Source organism: Bombyx mandarina, chromosome 22, assembly GCF_030267445.1.
Source record: "Bombyx mandarina strain Sakado chromosome 22, ASM3026744v2".
In the NCBI taxonomy this organism is placed as follows: domain Eukaryota; kingdom Metazoa; phylum Arthropoda; class Insecta; order Lepidoptera; family Bombycidae; genus Bombyx; species Bombyx mandarina.
This window is the reverse complement of record NC_143228.1, coordinates 4,945,415-4,961,223: the sequence shown is the minus strand read 5'-3', so window position 1 is coordinate 4,961,223 and position 15,809 is coordinate 4,945,415. Positions and strand designations below refer to the sequence as shown.

General features: G+C 37.8%; 1 protein-coding gene across 2 annotated transcripts in view; it reads left to right on the top strand.

The window, feature by feature from the left end:
• Positions 1-15,809, top strand: part of LOC114240297 (protein qui-1) — a 103,812-nt gene that overhangs the window by 66,889 nt on the left and 21,114 nt on the right. For both annotated transcript variants that reach the window (XM_089737120.1, XM_089737119.1), the window contains exons 6-14: positions 2,650-2,804; positions 5,690-5,858; positions 6,274-6,433; positions 6,814-7,558; positions 7,766-7,909; positions 8,739-8,939; positions 10,329-10,507; positions 13,162-13,308; positions 15,238-15,356. In XM_089737120.1, the coding sequence (XP_089593246.1) occupies positions 2,650-2,804; positions 5,690-5,858; positions 6,274-6,433; positions 6,814-7,558; positions 7,766-7,909; positions 8,739-8,939; positions 10,329-10,507; positions 13,162-13,308; positions 15,238-15,356 (2,019 nt within the window). The remainder of the gene's footprint in view (positions 1-2,649; positions 2,805-5,689; positions 5,859-6,273; positions 6,434-6,813; positions 7,559-7,765; positions 7,910-8,738; positions 8,940-10,328; positions 10,508-13,161; positions 13,309-15,237; positions 15,357-15,809) is intronic.

Sequence of the window (15,809 nt, the reverse complement as noted above, 5' to 3'; positions counted from 1 at the left end):
TTCGACTACTGCGGGACCTCTAGTTAACATTAATTTGCCGAATGTGTCAGATGTTCAAGTCGTAATTTGATAAAGAGGGAAAACCTCCTCGAAAACGTTTATGGTAATCGAATTACGTTCTTTACGATTATTTTAGTCTCGGCCATTTGTGAGAACCAAACAATATTGGGTAACAAGAAAAAGGGAAAAGTATCATATTTTATTATTTCATTGTATTTTGTGTATTCGAAAATTGATATCGGCATTTCTATTTGGGGTTCAATTTGGGAAAATATGTGTATGTTTTTGGAACGAAGTTTCTTATCGCGCGTTGTGAAAGGGGGCTAGGCGGAAAAAATTCTTACGAAAAGTTGTCACGACACTTTTTGCTATAAATTCTTACGAAAAGTTGTCACGACACTTTTGGAACGAAGTTCCTTATCGCGCGTTGTGAAAGGGGCTAGACGGAAAAAATTCCTACGAAAAGTTGTCACGACACTTTTTGCTATAAATTCTTACGAAAAGTTGTCACGACACTTTTTGCTATAGTAAGCTATTGTAAGCTGTGTGGCGTCGCATGTTTCTCTGTCTGTCTGTCTGTCTCTCTCTCTCTCTGTCTTTCTCTCTTTCTTCATACCTCGAATAGAACTTTAAATTAATATTTTTATAATTGGGAACTTCGTTCCTATCCGGTGTCCCACGACACCACACATTTTTTTTTTTCTTTATTTGTAATTTGGCTTAGGTTTGTTTGGAAAATTCGCTATTTCACTTCACTTTAGAAATGACGCGTTACCCACAGTTCGATCGCGAATTTATCAAATGGTATCAGATAATTCCGTCCAAAAATTAACGAGTAATTGCAAAGAACGTAAACAAAAACCTATAATAGTGTTTTCTTCCGTACACCCGAATCGTAATCATTATGAAAACCCACTTCGATAAAGCGGCACGACACGAGAACCCTCTCATCGTGGCCGCCGGTAACTACATTCCCGATCCTGCGGACAGAATGGAAAGCAGTCGACGTCGCCCAAAACACGTCATCTCGGATCCTCCCGATCCACTAACGGTGCTTCTAGGTACTTCAAGCACCGGTCACCGTTCTCGTCGAACCCGTCGCTTGCGACGAAGGGCTCGACGAGTAAATTAACTCTCAGACACAGCCCACTGAGTTTCTCGCCGGATCTTCTCAGTGGGTCGCGATTCCGATCCGGTGGTAGATTCTGCGAAGCACGACTCTTGCTAGGGTTCGTGTTAGCATCGTCGTCAGGTTTGAGCCCCGTGAGCTCACCTACTAGTTAAGGTTCCGCTGGAATAGCCTCTCTAGGCTACCAGCTTAGATAGGAAAAAAAAAAATGAAAACTAAAGTATTCGAAACATAGATTTCTTCTAAGCATATATTGAAATCTCCTTAAATTCTCTCAATATAACATCAAGTATAGTCTTTCCGCACGTACATTGGAAATATTAACATAATTATATTTTACATGTCAAATTATTATCATAGTTGCCAAAATACCAGTGTACACAAAACATACAGTAATCTGTACTGAAAGCAATTGTATGTAGTATGTACGAAATGTTATATTGTCTCGATCAATCTTCAAGGATTATCCTGGATAAGAAGAACCCAAATTAATGGAACTGCTCGATCACACAGAACTGACCTCTTTGTGTTCTATAACTATAACGCGTTTCGGGAGTGCCCAAAAATTTACAATACCGAAATATCTACTTCGGACAGCATCAGATGTGCTTTATTCCTTTATTCCTTCGCCTTTCATTTCATTTCATTTATTGTTTCTTCATAAGCGTAAGGCTCTTTATGAGTGATTCAGTCAACAACACTCAAATGAATTTTAATTAGTTCTGGCCATGCAAAGATATATGCATTTTATAAGCTAAATCGGAAGACATAATCAGTTACCGGAGCCTAGATACCTCAAGATGAATGTCATCATCCGTTTTAAATAAATTTGAGGTCTTAATAACATATTTACGGTCTTAATAACAGGGATACAAGCTTCGTTCAAACTGGATATGTCTATCATACGCAAAATTATAGTAATTTCTTAACCTAATAGAATTAGTACCTAACAATTGTTAAAAAAAAAATTAGAGTCTCTTACTTTTCATTATGTTCTCGTTAAATTTATAATTCCATAGTTTGACATCAAAATTTTCTGCATCTCCCTTTTATTAATATGCGGTTTTAAGAATTTATCTTTTTTTTTGTACTGTAATGTAAGATACTGTTGTTATATCTGTATCTCGACCAGATTGCGACAGAGCAAATACAGTGGTTCTATTGGTTGACTAAGTTATTATTTTTTATTTTATTTTATTGCTTAGATGTGTGGACGAGCTCACAGCCCACCTGGTGTTAAGTAGTTACTGTAGCCCATAGACATCTACAACGTAAATACCTTGAGATATAAGTTGTAAGGTCTCAGTATAGTCACAACGGCTGCCCCACTCTTCAAACCGAAACGCATTACTGCTTCACGGCAGAAATAGCCGGGGCGGTGGTACCTACCCGTGCGGACTCACAAGAGGTCCTACCACCAGTAATTACGCAAATTATAATTTTGCGGGTTTGATTTTCATTACACGATGTTATTCCTTCACCGTGGAAGTCGATATAATGAGTATGTAACTTTGGAACAGGTTCAGCGATCTTTTGGAGCGAGACGAGCAGCGTAGCCGCCTAGCCGAGGTACAGAAGGCATTCAATGCTGTGATTCTTGAGGCAATTTCCAGGGGAGTCGACGTTTCAAATCTGCTGCGAAGCCCAGTCGAAGCACAATGCGAATTAGCTCTGGGTAAGATAAACGCGGTCAATAGTTACAATTGCATACATAGATATAAATAAAATATACCTATAAACAGAACTCCATATCAAAAGATTGTATCATGACTGTATATTGAATAGCTCCACGATTTTAAATTATGATACTTTAAACCGACTTTTAACTTTATCCTGTCTGTTCCTGCCGTGAAGCAGTAATGCGTTTCCGTTTGAAGAGTGGGGCAGTAGGTGGGCAGCTTAGAACTTATATCTCAAGGTCGGTGGTGCTTTTACGTTGTACTGGGTGGGCTGTGAAATCGTCCACCCAAATAAGCAAAAAAAAAACTAAGGACTACTTACGGAACAAAATACATTAACGGCCATTCTTCTCGCGGATTACAAAGTTCAAATATTATAATAGTTGATAAGGAAAACCTCTGAGCAAGTTTTGGGACAAAATAATAATAATTTGACACACTGTTATTACTACGCGGACAAGTCGATATAAAAAAAAACTTCAGAGGTGTCAAGGGACACCCGGATGGAACGAAGTTCCTTTCGATTAATTAGTGAAAGAATTGTAATGTTTTTTTTAAGTTATAATAATAAATTACGGCTTTATGAAGAAGAAAAAAACAATACTATGAACTAAATTACTATTGTTGAAACGCTATCTCGAGAAACTGTACTCATTACGCGGACCAATCGGATACGAACAATGTCACGCGATAAGCGCCTACACGTTGATTGGTCAGAATTACGGATCTAAAAAGTGTCGTGACAACTTTTCGTAAGAATTTTTTCCGTCTAGCCCCCTTTCACAACGCGCGATAAGGAACTTCGTTCCAATATATAATAAATTATCGCATAATAATACGAGTATGTATATCCGTGTATCTAACAGATGTCAGAGTTTGTTATCGCTGACTCCAATGGTAAAATATAATAGACGAGTACCTAGAAGTCTCCTTTAAGTTGTTCAAAGTTAGAAATTTAGAGGAGCTTTAGCAAGTTTTGCCGACTTAAGGACTCTTTACAGTCCGGAGTTTAGATCTCTCGAAAAACTTTCCAACTTGATGTGTTTATGACATTAGACTATTGAAAAACGAACCGTGGTGTATTATTGTATTATACCTTTTTTGTTAATTATTATTAACATCCCAATACGTAATACTCACATACTGACCGCTAGTTATTATGAATTTCACTAAATATATGGGATACACGCTATCGTTGGCTATTGCTATCGCTATTGTTGCGCAACTATCATTGTGTAAAGGATTGTTATGTACAAAAATAATGAACTCCAAACACGAGGGCTCGGGAAGTGAAACGCTTAGCTAATTGGGTGCCGTTCGCAGACACGGAAAAGCTACGCAGAGGATTAGGTCACTAAATGTTTGTGAAAGATGTTTGTACATCATGGAGTAAATGTTTGTGCCCTTGGTTATTCTTCAAAGATATCTCGCGTCCAATATCTAATGAAAATGATACTATAGCATAAACTTTCCTTGCTGTGCCGACAACTATACAACGTTTTAACACCAAATTAGATGAACGGCACACGACCACACAGAACATGAACAGACAAATTAACTTACAATTTAATATTTACATTTTACATTTATTTGCTAACACTTATTGATTATAATATTGGTTAGTTTTATACAACGCTCGATTGCTGGCGAATCTCTGGGTAATCGGAGAAACTTGCAGTCTCTGAGAGTGCTATAAGATGATGATGCACTATTGTTGGAGATGATCGTCTCATTTTTACTCATAACGAGTACATACCATCCAGCTTCGGAGTGAATTTGCCTCAACGGTGTTACCTGAGAGCTATGACACATTCTTCTATAACAATGTTTGAAAAGTTTTTTAGTGGTATCATCAACTTGTCTGTCTCCTCATCATCACCCGTGGGCATTAGGGACAGTAACCACTTATGACCAGGTTGCCCCTAACCGTCTGCTATAAATGGGAAAAAAATTGCAGAAACTGCAGCTTTTCTTAATTCCGTAACTTCTAATGACGTAAAAACTCACGCCGAATAGCCTCCGCGTATTACTATTAACATCGAATGAAAGATTTCCATTGTGGCATATGGGCTTATCTCATGGATCATTTCAATGACCAATACTGCACTATCCGCATCGTATCTATTCCATTAAACAATGTCAATTATTGCTAAAGAGTCTGGCAGCCCAGTGCTCGTAAATGCATCAAAATGCATCCCATTTGCGTTAGCAATTGTAATTTTATTACAATGTTTCCTACACAACGAGGATATTATTCACGTGCTCCAAAATACTTTGACACATTTATGGAAAAGAGACAACACTTACTTATCATTTAGAAACGATAAAAAATACATAAACTCATATTTTATTGTCTTAATGTACATCAAATCCACGAAGACGATATTTTGTCAAGGATAAACTTAAAATTGGAAATTCAGATAATATATAAATAATATATTTTGTTCGTTTCTTTTACGGCGAACATATTACTGCTTTTTCTATTTAATTAAATTGAATTGCTCCAGTTTACATTAACCAAACTTTTCAATAGAATCCCTATTAAGTTGCAACGTAAGTTGAAGCTTTGTTCGCATTTAAAAAAAACACACCATGAAAGGGTGAAGGTTAACCTAATTTCTTACAAATCACATCGCTATTACTTTTCAAATGTTGAATTTAATGCTTATTTTATATGTGTCTTAATGTTTTTTCCCCGATTGAAATTATGTCTGGCATGTTGAATGTATGTCTTGAAAATTAAGAGTTGCTTTACACGGATTTTTATCTATGAACTGTAATACTAGTAGCAGGAGTCTTTTTTTTGTTAAGCGTGTGTAACTCAGGAAAACGAAAAAAGAAATACCTACGACATGTGAAACCTACATAACTTTAATTGCAGAACTTTTATCAAACGGGAATCATCCCAAAGGACTTATAGCAGTGTTTCGTGACTTGGCGGAAGTTGAAGAGGACGACTCCAAAATTACTGTCCTCGCACATACAAGGCTGTTAGAACTGAAGAAAAAAATGGAAGAGACATTACCTGATACTCACTTTATAAGACTAGAGTGAGTCAATCGATCCTGGCTATATTTGTAATAGTAATAAAAAGATGCACTTCGTCAGGAACAAGTGTGACAGAAGTCTATCCAACTAACCTGAATATATAAATAAGTTACTAGTTATCTAGTACTTCTTCTTACTACCTGACGTCCTTCTACAGCAGTAGTAAATTAAACTTATTTTGTAGCTTTATCCGCTCAACAATCATTTATGTCAATTTGTATCAACACACAGTCTTCCATTCTTAAACTTCTTTAAGTCATATTGCCTGCAAAACTGAACCAAAACAAATATCCAAATTTCTACCTATTACTCTACCGAGCCAACCTTGTAGAATAAGGGCAAGAAGATCATAATTCACATAGATTCAATGGTTCGAATCTTTCTTTAACCAATTAAGACCGCAATTTATCAATTTAGGCCATCGTCTGCTGATTCTTCGAGGACGGATGGGGGATCTGAGAATGAAGAAAAATTAGCACCATTCAGGGAAAAAATTCTAGGCTTAGTGAGTTCACTAGTCGATGATAGTCTCAGTACTGAACCTGATCAAGGAAAGGGACGGAAGAAGACTGTACAGGTAGTATATTTTTGCTAAAGTTGACTAAAGAATTACCTTCGCTCGTGCCAGTGATAATATCATTCATTTCTTGTTTTCATATCGATCTTGCGACGTCTAGAGTGTTAGTGTTACAAATTGATAGGCTTGTTTCATAATTTCAAAACCCGACACACCATAATTATGAATTCTGATTTTAAATGAACACAAAACAACATCGTAGCTATAAATTAAATGAACAACAAAACAGACAACAAGGTTAGAGTTAAAAAGCGTAATTAAAACTCGAAAAGTAATTAAATTACCGGCTGAAAGTTACAAAGCAACTTTGATATCTTTAGTTCAGGGTGCCGCTAGGAATAATTAATCGTTCGCTCACGGTTCCGCTTTATTTATTTCAGGAAGTTTTTCTCGAGCACATCACTCATTTAAGAATATGTATAGAACACGATCGAACTTACAAAGTCAACGCTAAACAAATAGAAGAAGCATCTAAAAATATTTTGAGCACCGTGAAGGAAAATTACGAGAACCGAACTCGACATCCTCCGGTGTTAATATATGGGCCCGACGCTTCCGGAAAGACCACTTTGTTGACGCACTTGTACACAAAATGCGAGGAAATTTTCTCGAAGCCAGTTCTAAGGATAATAAGGTTTTCCGCTTCGACGCCGCGATCGGCCTACAACTTGGAACTTTTAAGAGTCATGTGCCAACAAATATCAATAATCTTGAACATTCCCGAAGGCTATTTACCTAAAGACGCCAGCTTTGATCCTCTGTACATTAATAACTGGTTTCAAAGTCTATTGCGGAGATGCGAAGAGATGGAAAATGAAATATTGTTTATATTTATTGATAACGTTCACAGAGTCAATCCTTTAGAGTGCGATATAGTAACAGGGCTGTCGTGGCTACCGATGTCTCTTCCAAGGAATGTCTTCCTAGTATGCACCAGTGCGATGTCTTTAGAGCAATTGCAATTGACCCCGGCGCAAAAGGAAAAGTTCAAAGTTCAGAACTGCTATTACTTTTTGGATGCTATCGAAGAAAGCCCGGAAAACAAATGCTACGGAGACTACATTGACGGTGCCTTCGATAATTTAGAAGTGGTCTTCGGTTCAAAGGCTTTTAGTAAATTAGCAAGTGAGTGACAACCATAAGTGGAATGAAGTTTAGTTCATTAATCTTAGCAAACAAAAAAAATACCAAGCACTGCGGAGTTACTAAAATAGATTTGACCTATAATATACTAGTTGCTTATTGACTTTGTCAACAACTAGTTTCTCGATTTCTAGCTCTACAGGAGCGCCGAGTAGAAATAATTTGCCTCCAGTTTTCTTTTTGTTTTAGGTTATATAACTTGTTCGGAGTTTGGCCTAACGGAATTGGAACTTTTAGAACTTTTGATGCCGACGAGCAATAGCGAAGCCGTTATAACATTAAAAGATGCAAATTTTAACTTTTCAACATTATGTGTCGCCAAGTACATGATGAGTAAGTAAACACTGTCGGAATCATTACCGAAATTTTTTTTTTTATTGCCCGAGCAGGCACTCGATCATACGGCCCACTGGATGGTAAGTGGTTACCGTCGCTCATGGATGTCAGCAATGCAAGGGACAGAGCCAAGCCGCTGTCTACCGCTTAATACTCTCCACAAACCTGGTTTGAAGAAGGACATGTCATAGCGCTCAGGAAACAACGTTAAGAGGAGCTCATTCCAAAGACGGATAGTACGTGGCAAATATATGAAGAAAACTTTTTTTACAGTCTTGATAAATTTGCGTATTAACTGTTCCAGAAGTACAAATATGTATTTTTAAACTGTTCGTATTCTATATTTTAGGATTAGACAATTTCGTTTCACGTTTTCTACAGTATTCACGGTGTGTTTAGTGAGAGCTTTTTTTTACTTCTCGATCGCGTAAAAGTTAATTCAAATCAAATCAAATCATTTTTTTTTATTCAACATAAACGAAAGTACATACTAGTTGAACGTCAAAAAGAACTACCGCCAATTCACAAAAACTAGCCTCCGTCCTGAGAAGAACTGGCAAGAAACCTAGCAGGCATTCCTTTTTTTTTTTAATATTACATAAAATAATTAAATATTAGATTTTTTTTAATGTTCATTTTTACAAGAGGCATTAGAGAGAGAAAGAGAGGCAAGAGAGAACGTAACAATTACTGCAATATTGAGATGCCTGGATGCGAGCAACTCAATTTGTAACGAGTTGGGACAGCTTCCCATCGTTTGCCGTTAAGCATACAAAAAAAAATAGTTTAATGTTCATTACGGTGTAGCACAAGAGAATATTTTCAGAGAATCTCATAACAGAGACAATAGTGTCGGGACGTAGTACCTGGCGTTGGGCGGCGGCGGCGGCCGGTGCCCGGGCCCGACGCCGCTATGTTCGCGTGCAGAGCGCTCTTCGGGACGCCCATTCAGACCTTGCTGCACTACACTTCTCCTCCTTCCTCAACGACGCCGACGACACGGACACTTCAGAAGCACACGAGCTCGGTCAGTTCACGTCCTTACGGATCCCTCAGATCCAATAACCTTAGACGCCTTTAGCTCTAACACTAGGAACCGGCTTAAGAACCCCTGTAACCGTACTCGTCGAACTCGACAAAGAGTTCGACGTGCAACCTAACCCATGCATCAGCCCGCTGAGTTTCTCGCCGGATCTTCTCAGCGGGTCGCGATTCCGATCCGGTGGTAGATTCATTCGCGAAGTAATTGCTCTTGAGTTGTTAGGTTTCCTTCGGAGGCGCTCAGGCAGTTGTTAGCAAATCCCACCCCTCCTGGCTGAACCTTTGCTCACCCACCTGTCCTGGTGAAACAGGAAAGGCCTCCGGGTCACCAGTAATCTTTCAATCATAAAAAAATAGCTCGGTTAGCTGAGTATCCACCACATATTTTTACTGGTGGTAGACTGTAACGATACCACCATTGTTTGTTTTTGTTGAGAAGCGTTCCTCTTCGGAAGTTATTTTTATAATAAAGATGTTTTTACCTCATGTCTCAAGTTAGACGTTGGTATTAATCTGGTGATATCTATAGGTACACGTCACTATGTTAGAATCCGCCGGACTCGTAGCTTGCATAAAGAGATGTCAATATATCCCAGCATTGGTTATTGGATCTTTCATACCTTTGATCTTCTCTTATTTATTAATAAATACTTAGTTGAAAAAATACGATTATCGAAGATCACCTTTCATATTCGAAGGTCACCTTTCATATTCGAAGGTCACCTTTCATATTAGCAGATTAATGATACTTATAACAGAACTTGTTTCCAAATAATACAATAGATGTATACGTAACCTTATTACTCAACGCGCTCGCGTTAATGAAAATATATTTGTACACAAAACCGAACTAGGCTTGTTGCTGCAAAAGTAAAATTCAAAATATCCGAATACAATTTATCATCCGCTAAACGGTTCATCGTCACGCAATGACACGCCGGATCCTGCACTAAAACAGACAAATTACATGGCATGACAGCAATAAAATTTGTGGTAAATTGACTTCCACAAATCCAGAAGTCTTCTAGCAGAAAACGTGTTCAATATAATATAATTGACCTAAATTGAAAAGACTGGTATAATTCATTGTAGGCAAGCTAGGTCTATTCTGATATAGTTTTACGCTCTGTAAGGCTACGATTACTTGCGTTTTAGTTCATAATTCTTGAATCTGCGTTATAATATAAATGAATGGCTGCACCTGTGTTTGCTTCTCCCGGAAATCGTAGATTACGTGCGTCAGCTGTGTGATTCAATTGCTATCGTATCTGAAACAGCAACACTCCCACCGGAGTATACATTTTAGGGAATGATATCTGGGTGACCTAAAATAGCCCAACTGCAGCAAGATTAAAGTACATTTTCCTTTTATCAGGCTGTGTAGACGATGACGACGCTCTTCTAGATTCGACGCCATTCCATTCGGCAAGTAGGACGGCGGCCGCTTTCACACAACGTCACGTAGAGGAGTCTTGGCTCCATTTACTTTTGGCTGGGGACTTTTCTAAACTGAAGGACCTAACTGTTTGCAACTTCGACTTTTTACTAGCGGCCGTGAGTATAACATCGTGTTTTGTTCAGAAGTTTGAAGCGTATCTTTGGTTTAAAGCTTTGACATAAAATTGATTTTACGAAGGGCATAGAGGAATTTACATAACAAAAGACTGTCCGTTTATTATTCAGAAGAGACGATATACCTAAATAAGTTCTGCACATAAAAACTATGAACTTAAACCACAATGTGTGAATTTATTAGTTATCAGCACCTATCACTATCCCAGAGAGAAAACGTTAAGGTGCAATGAATAAATCAGTATTACCTACATAGTTCATCTAAGAAATAAGCAATTTAAAAGGTACACAGAAAAAAATGTAACAAAAAAATACTGTACATTTTTAATTTATTAAAGTTAAGAAAACCTACAAAATACGAATACACAATAAAAAAAATTACAACACTTTTAAGAAACTCAGCATCGTACCCGACCTCCGCAACCTCACAAATTCATCAACATAAAGTTACAACGCAACCAACCCTTTGTTCTCGAAGTTTCGTAATAATTTATTTGCCCACCAAAAGCCAGGTAACGACGGCCTGTTACACAAACATTGAAGAGGTAATCACCAACGATTACACATCATCGATAGTTTAGCAAGTTTTGTCATTATGACATCCGGAGCTCACGTAAGCTGGTCTTAATTCGTCGACAAAATAATAAAACTTTGATTGTTAGTTTCGAGGGAACTTTACTACCGTTCCTGTCAGTTTTCTTTCAGTTTACGAGTTCTAGTTAGAAATGTTTTATTTTTATGTTTATATATTTGTTTTCTATATATTTATTGGTCACCTTTGAGGGATGGGACAGCCGCTTTATTGCATAGATTACAGATGCTCACGTCTAACTTTAAATCGTTACTGAAGTTGATAAACCTCACAATGTCAATGTGGATGCTGCCGTCCACCTTGAAACATGAGGTCGAAATCTCAAATGCATTTCATGGCAGCCACCCGTGCAGTCTCACAATATAATTTTTTATGTAATTTTAATTAAAAAAAAAAAGATATGCGCGCTGATTTTCTTACCAGTTCTTCTCAGGACGGAAGCTAGTTTTTGTGAATTGGCGGTAATTTTTATTGACGTTCAACAAGTGTGTACTTTCATTTATGTTGAATAAACAAAGTTTTGATTAGATTTGATTTGAATAAGTACCAGTTGGGGACCGCAATATCTTAGTTATACTCGGAGTATGCCTGTTCTCGGTCGATACCCGTAGTCACCTTTTAAGACTGGCATGAGAAGAAATAAATATGTCATTATAGAAAACATATGTCACTTAAGTTTTACGTCATCATTTAAGTCATAATAAGTCTTCAAATTTGTTAGGCTCTTATTACCAGGGACACTAGTTGTTTCCAATGAATAATTTATTAAATCGCATCAAAAACCGCACTACTCCCTGACTTCGTTTTTAGGGCACATTCTGTTACACCCTGTATACGAACACTTTCCATTTGAAACTGACCTAGCTTCTGAATAATCACCAAATGGGGTTAATTAACGAAGTTTCGTCATTAATTCCTTACAAGCTCGAGTAAAATTGCTCGGCCATTAGAAGATAATCCCTGGAACAAAATACTAAAGTTTGGTTCTTAGTCGGAACAAAACATTTCCACTCCTCGAGCCAATCCTTGGAGATTTGTCATAAAGTAAACTTGGAACTTGTTGGCTCTTTCTTACGGCGCGTTGGTTTAGACTGCTGAAAATATATAACGTCCAATATATACATGACTCTTATAGTACAATGGCTATGTTATAGATATTGTACATGAGTATTTTTCAGAATTTTATGTTTTTTTAGAGTTAAATTTACATTTTTCCACCATAAATAAAAAAAAGTCCCATACATTTGCCGTATTCTGAACACGCGAGTTTCGCGCTTATCATTGGAGTCACGTAACCTAAAATATTACAGGGAAATTTATATTTCATTCAACGATACATATGATTGCATGCATCAATTATTATTTGTTATCCACCCAGCCTCAAGTTTTTTTTAAAGATTTTGTGGGTGGACGAGCTCACAGGCCACCTGGTGTTAAGTGGTTACTGAAGCCCATAGACATCTCCAACGTAAATGCGCCACCCATCTTGAGATATAAGCTCTAAGGTCTCAAGTATAGTTACAGCGGCTGCTCTACCCTTCAAACCGAAACGCATTACTGCTTCACGGCAGAAATAAGCGGGGTGGTGGTACCTACCCGCGCAGACTCTCAAGAGGTTCTACCACCAGTATTGACTCGATGGGTAAATTATTGTAAGTATGGTTTTATAAAAGGACCATCCAACTAACCAAGTGGTTAATTATTCGGAGTACTAAAGTACGGCGTTTGGGTTTTATTCCCGGTCGGTGTATCTTTGTGAAAGATTTTCAACAGTTTGGATATAAACATAGTTTTTCTCCCGGTAATAGTATCATACGAGAAAATCAGTCAGGATTTTAGTTTACCTTTCTAAGCTGCTTATAGTGGCTCAGCAGTCACGCTTTCCAGGTAACAGTAATAAACAATAAACAATACAATTCAGGCTTCTATGTCATATCTCAAGCTGCCAAGAACCAATGTGTCGTTTCAACTTTGAGCAATTAAAAAAAATTAGCAGACCAAATTTTAGCAAACACCCATTTATGTTTATGTCCGTTTGGAACAGGTCCAAACGGTGACAATATCGTATTTACGCTGCATACTCGAGCACGTGCGTTGTTACATACTGGACAGAGACGTGGAACTCGTCTACGGAGCAGTGAAGAAGTCAAGTGACATATTAACACGGGATCCTATGCAGTTGGGAGCGCAGGTATGTGAATATGAAAGGGAATCAAATGAGAAGTATATCTAAAATTATATATCTATTATCGTAATAGTTAATTTGTGACCGTAATTATTCTATAATAGGGTCTGAATTTTGTTCACTATCGAAATAAACCTTTGTTACTCTGCGGTTACGGAACACGGGACACGTGATAAAGAGCCTATATACATACCTAGTCAGGTCATAAATTCTGTCACATGTTTAATGTAAAATAATTGAAACAAGTTTATTCATTATGTAACCATTCATATACCAAAATGAACTTAACAAAACATAGATTCTTATGACACTAAAGTTTATTCAAAATGACCTCCGTGATTTTGAATACAGGCCTTCAATCTGCGCGGCCAGTCGTCTATCGCAGCACGAACGCGGACCATGTCAATATCGGCGGCTGCCTTAATCAAGGATGTCTTGAGTGACTCCAAATTGGGATGAGGCTTTGAGCACGCCTTTTCCTCCAAGTGTTGCCATATCTTGTAATCTAACGGATTCAAATCTGGACTGGAGGAGGGCCAGTCTTCGTGCCGGATGAAGTCGATTTCATGCGCCGCCAGCCAGTCTTGTGTGCTCTTCGCTCTATGAGCTGGCGCCGAATCTTGTTGGAATACCCAGTGCCTGTTATTGAACATGATATGAGAAACAGGTTCCACAAGGTTTGTCAGGACTGTATTTTGATACACAACTGCATTCTTTTTTACACCTTTCTCACAAAAATGTACCTCTGTTAAGCCCCAATAAGAAACTCCCAACCATACCATGAGCGAGGATGGAAAATGACCTCGTTGAACACGCGGAATACGGTTGCTCGCTTCTTCACTACTGTGTGCGTACACCTTATAATTTTGTTTGTTGTAGCTCTCTTCTACGGTAAAAAATTTTTCATCCAAAAAAGAATTTCCCGATATTTTTTTCCCGCGTACCGCTTCAACAAAGCGCGGCATCTCTTCAGTCTCAGGTCCATTAGACGAGCATTCAAACGATGTCCTGTTTTTCTTCGATATGCCCGAAGCCCTAAGTCTTCATTTAACACCCTTTTCACCGTGGTTCTGCTTAACCCCATCTGAAGGGCCAACAGTTTCTGCTTACGTTTGGGATTTCTTTGAATTCGCGCCTTCACAGCTTTTATCACTGCTGGAGTCCTAACAGACCGAGGGCGACCACTTCTTGACCTGTCATCTACACTAGAGTCTTCATTGTATCGTTTGATGGTACGATAAACGAGTCTTTTGGTTATAATCAAATTTTTCAGTATGTTAAAAATTTGAATTGGCGCGTAACCGCAACGATGCAACGCAATAACTGCAACATGGTCTTCTTTAAGCGTCCACTCCATATTTAAAAATAAGTAAAATTCTAAAAGTATACATTTTTATTTTCATGAACAATTCGCAATTCGAATTTAATAAACTTTTTTGTGGCCAGCATTCTAAAAGAAAAGTTTTTACTGTGTGACAATACTTATGACCTGACTAGTTATATCCCAACGAGAATGGCCAGGTCGAAATCATAATAGTCTAGAAATAACGCCTTGCACAATTACCAAATTGCCTAATTAGACAGGATGGAGTTATAAAACTAATCATTGACTAACAGTTATAGAGAGAGAGAAAGAGAGAGAGAGAGAGAGAGTATTCTTTATTGTACACCAAAAAACAAATAAACAGTGCTATACATTAAACACAAAAAGTACAATTGGCGGTCTTATCGCTAAGAGCGATCTCTTCCAGACAACCATCAGGTGGACAATATCACGAGCTCACTCGTCCACCCATCTAAGCATTTTAAAAAAAAGTACAATCCCAATGATTTTATAAGAAAATCCTAACGGAATTTTCAGCGAAATCCGAAGCAACATAGAATGTATGATATAAGCACAATTACCCTATTGACTGGTCGTGTTCATTGGTTCAGATAATAGCTTGGTTGCGGCCGGCAGTGGCTCGACGCGGTGTGCTCGCCACACTCGTGACAGCTGCGATGGCTTGGTGCGATGGATACGATAAGCCTCTACTCGTCCCTCTAAACGGCTGGTAATTAACGTTACTGTTAATAAAATTATGTGCAGAATATTAATTACGTAAATACGTATAGAAAATATGAGTTTTTTTTTATTTCGGTTGTAATTGCTTCACAGCAATTAGTTCAGTGGTAAGCGGACACGATAAAAATTACAATGTTAATAACTCCTACTTTGAGATCTGAAGTTGACTCAATTGCATAGTATATCCACTATTCAAACTGGAACGCATGACTGGCGTACCGCATAAATGCCTACCCTTGCAACCGTAGTAGCAAACCTCAAATATCAATCAAATCAAATTTCATCTGACAAGTCATTGTGTAATTTAAATTCGATTCGAATAAGTTTTCTACGTTCAAAACTAATAAAAATTCATATGCAATATTCATTCTCATTATATAACAAAATCAGTAATGTTAGCAACGACGAATGGCCACCGATATGTTGATTGTATTATACAGAA